General features: G+C 49.2%; 2 protein-coding genes across 3 annotated transcripts in view; one reads left to right on the forward strand and one right to left on the reverse strand.

Annotated features, from left to right (window-relative positions):
- SMIM11 (small integral membrane protein 11) overlaps positions 1-4,128 on the forward strand; it is a 70,404-nt gene extending 66,276 nt beyond the window's left edge. Inside the window, exons 4-5 of the mRNA XM_073804470.1 lie at positions 1,379-1,504; positions 3,885-4,128. The gene's annotated coding sequence lies outside the window, so the exon portion shown is untranslated. The remainder of the gene's footprint in view (positions 1-1,378; positions 1,505-3,884) is intronic.
- Positions 147-5,825, reverse strand: KCNE1 (potassium voltage-gated channel subfamily E regulatory subunit 1). 2 transcript variants are annotated; one of them, XM_004318083.4, is made up of 3 exons: positions 5,688-5,825; positions 4,630-4,724; positions 147-664 (listed from the first exon to the last, which is right to left on the reverse strand). In XM_004318083.4, the coding sequence occupies exon 3, from the start codon at positions 611-613 to the stop codon at positions 224-226; it is 390 nt and encodes a 129-aa protein (XP_004318131.1). In that variant the 5' UTR covers positions 614-664; positions 4,630-4,724; positions 5,688-5,825; the 3' UTR covers positions 147-223. The 2 variants fall into 2 exon arrangements, with proteins under 2 accessions (XP_004318131.1, XP_073660567.1); XM_073804466.1 differs by having other exon boundaries at positions 147-682; positions 5,688-5,730.
- Positions 5,826-6,461: the final 636 nt, after the last annotated feature.

Raw genomic sequence — 6,461 nt, forward strand, 5'->3', positions numbered from 1 at the left:
TTTGCTGAAATTAACAAGGCAGGCACACATACTGGGGAGCGGCTCACAGCCTATTATAGAAGGAAAGTGATTTTAGAAATATAGTGTTACTAATCCACCTTTCACCCCTTATGATAGAAAAAAAAAACCGAATTATACTCATGCAGGAAAGAATATAAGGAACATGTAATTGGAAAAATCAGATCATCAGGGAGGCTTTGTCCAATTCTGACCAGTCTCGGGGTCAGGATGACAGCTTCATCTCAGGAAGGTATGCAGTGGGTCGTTCTACAGCCAGGTGGTTTTCAATGACATAACACGCCCTGCAGCTCTCCAGAATCCGCGCCTGGAAGTACGCCTTGTCCTGCCCCTGCCAGGTGTCAGACTCGATGTACACATTGTACGGGTCATGGGAGTGCTCCAGTTTCTTGGAGCGGATGTAACTTAGCATGATGCCCAGGGTGAAGAAGCCGAAAAAGCCAAGCACCATGAGGATGTACAGTGCCGCCAGCTTGCCGTCATCATGGCCCAGGGACCTGCGGGCCAGGTTGGATGTGTTGTTGCCCGGTTGAACTGTCCCCTGCCACAGCTTGGTCAGCAAGGGTGTCACAGCCGTGGCGTTAGACAGGATCATCCTGGGAGTCAAGGTTTCACTGCGGGAGGGTGAACTTCCCAGGAAAACTTTCTAAAAGAAAAGTGCAACCTGAAATCAAAAAATATGTATTGGCCCAACCCCCACCCCCCACCCCAACACAAACACACACCCCACACAGTTTTTAAAAATCTCAGTAAGAGGGGTGCCCTACCAGAGTATGACGGGGGAGTACTCGGTCATGGTGTGTGCCACCTGGGATCTACATAATGCCCTCTCTTGACTGATCAAGTGATAAATTGATTCACTTTTATTTCTATTCACCACCCCCACTCCCTGCCTCCATAGGTGATCACCAGAACGAGTTCCCTTAATACGCACATTGTGTCGTACGTGTGCCTTTTAATTTATACGCTATGGGCCAAATTGTTCTCTCCAGCAAGTCATACGTTCAAGCCCTAACCCCTAATGCAGTTGAACCTGGAGGTAGGGTCTTTCAGAGGTAACTAAGTTAGATGAGGTCATAAGGGTAAGGTCCTAATCTGATAGGACGGTGGCCTTATAAGAAGAGGAAGACAGGCCTTGGTCTGGGTTCCTGTCTGGCATTGGGACTTTTCAAAGCTTCTCAGGTGATCCTACTTTGAGAACCACTTGAGAACCACTGAGCTTGAGAACCACTGAGCTATGATGTGGGCCCTTAGGAAATTAACCAATCCGTCTTTTGTGCTGCAGAGTACCCGGAAGAATTATATAAGAAGAGAAATAATAACTTCATAGCATAATTTTCCAATCTTGTTTGTTTTTCAGATTTTCTTTTTCAGTCTTGCATGTCCCTGAGAAAATCTGAACGGGAGTTGCGGAAAGAAATTCTCAAGTCATCACCATGACCTCAGCTGTCCCTGTCCTAACTCACAGTGGCATCTCAACATTATGGTAAGCCTGTCGTAACTTTATGCTGGACCAGAAAAGCCAAGTTCCTTAACTGCCTTTCAAATAACAACTCTGCATTTTTAACGAAAAATCTTTTGCTGACTTTACACTTAATTTATTGTATCGCTTTTGCTAAATGCCTTCTATGCCCCCAAGGCCTGCATGCTGGGTCATGTGGTGTTTTTGCGTATTGAGTCACAAAATGAGTTTGGCAACGTCCTCTAATAATCAGCATGGTGTAAACGACACAGAAGCCAATCCTCACAACAGCTGTGGGTTTATGTCCCATTCTCCAAGTTCACATCCATTATAATGCCAAAGCACTGTCTAGTGGCCACAGTGAGGACTGTTGGACTCAAATGGATGTGGAGACCAGCTGATCCAACAGTCTTAACTTCATAGAAAACTGGTTTCCACAGAGGTGAGCTGGCTTGCCCAAGGTCACGTCTGCGATCAAAAATACATCTAAACTTTAATCTTTTAGCCATGGACTCACATTTTATTAGCATAGAAAAAGGAGCTCTCAGGACCTTGCAGAGAGAAGGCAGATCTGTATTTAAGCTCAAAGGGACCAAGGAGCCGGCTACTTGTGTCAGGTAAAACTGAGTCTAACTAATTGGGAACTGGCTTCTGACCTACATATGCCATCAGAAGAGCCCTCTGCCCCACCGGCAAGAATCACAGCGTTTTGTAGCTCGCACAGGAAATAGGGGGCTGGAGGAGGAAGAAGCAGCAGGAACCAGGGAGGTCCAGCTCCAAACACAACCAATTTGATGATCAGCCTGTGCTAAACATTCTCAAACTGGCCTTACTGGGCCCAGAAAGAAGGAAGTGGGGTGGGGGTCTAGAAGTTTCTGCTTCTGCCTGGGTTTGAGACTCTTCAGGAGGCATAGACACTGCCCCCAACGAAGGTTAGTGCAATTTTTTTCCGTCAAAGCTGAGTCCCAGAGCTGCTGGTCTACTGAGAATCACTCAGGATTCGGGACTGTGGACAGCCGAGCTGAGCTGCAAATTGACAGCAAGCATGCCTCCAGCACCCCGGGATCCTGCGAACGCCCCAACTGTACCCAGGGGAGAGGGGGAAGTAGGTGATGTCACGCTGTTCCCGGCACACACCGCCCCTTCTGCCTTTCTCCCGGGAGTTCCAGATCCGTCTCATATCAGCACCCATAACAGGCTTTTAGAACAGATTTCCTAGTACCGCACCTCTCATTCTTTCTTACGCATTTACTAAAAGGGCAAGGCTTTCGTGACTGACTCCAAGCTCTCTACGGAGAGGGACAGATTCTGGGGGCAAGTCAGGGGAAGAGGAATGTCAGGGTTCCAGAGTTCCAGCCCTGGCTCAGTCCTAGCTACTCCTCGCGGCTCCCAGACGGTACCGTAGCTTGCTTATCTAGGTGGGATGGGGATGACATTCCTGCCATTCTTGTCAGCATTTCCTCGAAAGAGCATCCAGTTTTGAAATCAGCATTTTTTGTTTCAGGAAGCAGAATTAGGGTAGAAACAATTATGGATAAGCTTAATTTGGGGGAATATGATCTTACTGAGTCAAGAATTCTGTGAGCCAATTTGCCTTGGAAATACCTGTCAACTGTCTTCATCTTTATCGAAACACGATGTCCAAATTCTGGAGATATATTTACCTCCTAGCAGCAAAGAGGGGCCCAGACTCTCCCAGGCAGTCAGCGGGCTTTGTCTTGGGCTTCTCACCTTCCTCTCTCCCGGGAGAGGAATCACTAAGGTGGCCAAGGTCTCAAACAGTCAGGATGAAACCTGTACAGAGGCACCGCATTTGACTGTCCTCAAAGATCTGTAAAGGGCTTTCTGCCACCTCCCTGCTGGATGTGCGGTGTGGTTCTTGAGTCTGGTCACAGGGCTAAGAGCATCCCAGACCTCTCTGTGGGTGGCAGAGAGGAGCTCTGGGGTGTGAAGGGTGGAAATGTGAACCAGAGAGCTGATGAGAGGGACCCGGTCAAATTCAACATGGGAAAAAGGATGAGCATTTTGGCATGGAGAATGGATGGCAGCAGGATTCCCAGACTCTGGGAAGGGAGCTGAAGTCACATAGAAGGAAGAATCTCACCCTCAGCAAATTAAATGAATTTGGGGAGTCCCAGTTTCCTCATCTGAAAACTGGGGATGATGGGATGACTGGGGAGGCATGAAACAAGCCCACAACCTTCCTATCTCTTGCTTTTGCTGCTCTCTCTGCAAGAGAGTCATGACCACCATGTCTGCCTGCCAAAATTCTACTGGTCCTCCAAAAGCACACTCCTATGCCAACCTGTGAAGCCCCTTCCAGATGTCCCATCCCCTGCTTTGAGCCCTCATAGTACCCAGTCTGTACCACTCAGATTCTAAGCTGTGTTGTAATCATTTGTAGGCTCGTCTATGCATTTCCAGGAGCTCAGGAGGATCAGAGACTGTATGGTTCACCTTGTCCTCACTCCAGCCCCCAGAATGAGTCCATATGGGTTTGCTGAATTAAACGGGCAGGCAAAGTATTAAATTTAATACAACTACAATGTGAATGTGAGAGCAAATAATCAACAAAGTAGAATACACTCTGAAAAGAGCTTGGTGTAACCAAATGAAAACCTCTTTCAATGTAATCTGTTTTGATATAATAAAATTTAAATTATTTTATGTATATTTATTTTATTATCATTATTTATTTTGTATATTAAATTTTATATTATTAATATAGTTATGTATAACTATATTAATAACTATATATATCTGCAACCCACCTTATTCCTAAAAAGGTTCAAAGCCATCGATAATTGTCAATAATACAGCATAATTTTCACCCATCCTCCCCAATTCCCATAACTCTTACCTTGCCCTCCTTTTTATCCATAGTACTTGATCACCTGCACCTAGTATAGTTTTTCTTATTTATTCTGTGCATTGTCTATTGTTTGTCTTCCCTATCAAAATGTAAGCTTTTGAGGGCAGGGATCTTTGCCTGTGTTGTTCCCATGTATCCCGAAGACTAGAACGGTGTCTGGCATGTGGCGGGAGCACAGTGAATATTGACAGATGCAGGCACGCATGCATGGATGCATGAGTGAGTAAATGTCCCACTCAACTACTGGAAAGCCCGGACCACACAGAAACTGTCTCACCAGCTCTGCCTCCAGAGACTTAAGACGACAGGAGTGAATCCCTCTGATGTCTTCACAGGGTACTTTATTTTCAAAACAATCCACTTTTGAATAACCTGTCAAAAGCAATACATACCTGAATATTCTGGAAACTAAGAATGCCTTCCTCAGACCCATCCTCAGCTCATCTCTGATGAGCAGCAGGAAACAGAGCAGAGCCAGCAGAGGGGTTTTGCCCCCTGGTTAGAAACCCATAGAGCAGAGTCAACAGCGCCTTCTAGCAATTCACTCATCACATGAATTAAAGCAATGGTGTGATCACAGCAAAGTTCCCCACCATGGTGACCATAAGTGACAACTGTGGTTATTGACAAGGCCCTTCCTCAATGGAGCTGGAAGCTCCTTCTTAACCTAACAGTGGACTCAAACAGCTCACATACAGCAGTCTGAAAAATCGAGGGTCGGGGGCAGGGGGCGGGGATGGGGCGGGGCGGAGTAACGTGATATACTCAGCACATAACACGTGACGGCTACTGGGTCAACTTTCTTCTGAAAGTTCCACATTTTCCCCAGTTACTACAATCAAGATCAGATACCAGTAACGTTCTGCGTGTCCCATGCCTTCTCCCTGGGGAGATGCCAAGGCCCAAGAAACTTTTCTGGTCCAAAGAAAACCCACAAAAGATTCCCTTTGAGGCTGGGTGCGTTTGCAAATATTGCCCCATCTGGAGGTCTTTGAAACCAAGCGGGGGGCTGGGATCATGGGCGGTTTTAGTTTTCTTTGGATGCTTTTAAGTATTTTCCCAATTTTCTCCAGGAACGACTGTAATTTAATAATAATGGGAAAATGTTGTCGTTGTTTGGTGGTGAGATGATTTTCTAGGCATGCGTTCTAGAAGTGTAGAAGGCAGAGGGAAAGGAGGCGTGAGGCCGAACCACCTATTCTGTCTCCCACTAAGGGGATCGCGGCGCCTCCTGGCCCAGGGGCTGAGACTGGGTGCCTGGAGCCCGCTCAGGGTCGCCGGCCTGGGGCATCGCGCTCCGGGCGAGGAGCCGGGAGGCAGGAGCCCTTGACTTACCAGGTCTGGGGCGCGGAGAGAGCCGGGAGCGCAGCGGGGTCCAGGGCAGCCAAGCGCAGGGCACCGACAGCCGCGCCCCAGGCGGCGCGCTCCGCGGGCAAGTGCGCGGCGGGGCGGGCGGGGCCTCCGGAGCCAGAGGGCGCCCCGCCCCGTCCCCGCGCGTCTCCGCAGAGCCCGCGGCCCCCGGGCCACCCCAGGCCATCCCGGGGCCCCCCCGGATCCTCCGCATCCTGCGTCTCCAGCAAGCGCTCTGTCACGCTGGGTAAGCGCAGAGCCGGCAGAGAGTCTGTATAAGAACTGCCAGCCAGCCAGCCAGCCAGATATACCTTCCTGAGGAGTTCGGCACTGGCAGGCAAGAAGCCGCAGTGGCCAAAAGAAGTCCGTCCCGGAGAACCCCACTGTCGGCCAAGCACTCGCCAAACACTCCTTCAAACATCTCCAAACAAGAACTTCAAATCAGCTCAAAACCACAGCAGACTCCTTTTAGCTGCGTCCTGAACCCCAGCAGTGACCATGCATCTATCGACAAGCATTTATTGAGCACCTACTGACAGGTGTCCTGTCCTGAGCTGGGGGTGCAGCTGTGGACCAGACAGACAGGGGTCCCCGTGTGCAGGTGTCGGTGGTTGGAGCCACCCATGCGTTGGCACCCCAGCTCCGAGGTTCCTGGGGCAGTGGGAACAGCCTTTCAGGCCGCCAGGAGCAAACTGAGCCTTGGCCCCAGGAACCTCCAGGGAAATTTCACAACTGCTGTCTACCAGCTAGGGGGGTGGG

Source organism: Tursiops truncatus, chromosome 4, assembly GCF_011762595.2.
Source record: "Tursiops truncatus isolate mTurTru1 chromosome 4, mTurTru1.mat.Y, whole genome shotgun sequence".
Lineage (NCBI taxonomy): Eukaryota > Metazoa > Chordata > Mammalia > Artiodactyla > Delphinidae > Tursiops > Tursiops truncatus.

Bases quoted from the DNA above. Each gene is read 5' to 3' on its own strand.
- KCNE1 (XM_004318083.4), bottom strand. From the start codon at position 613: ATGATCCTGTCTAACGCCACGGCTGTGACACCCTTGCTGACCAAGCTG.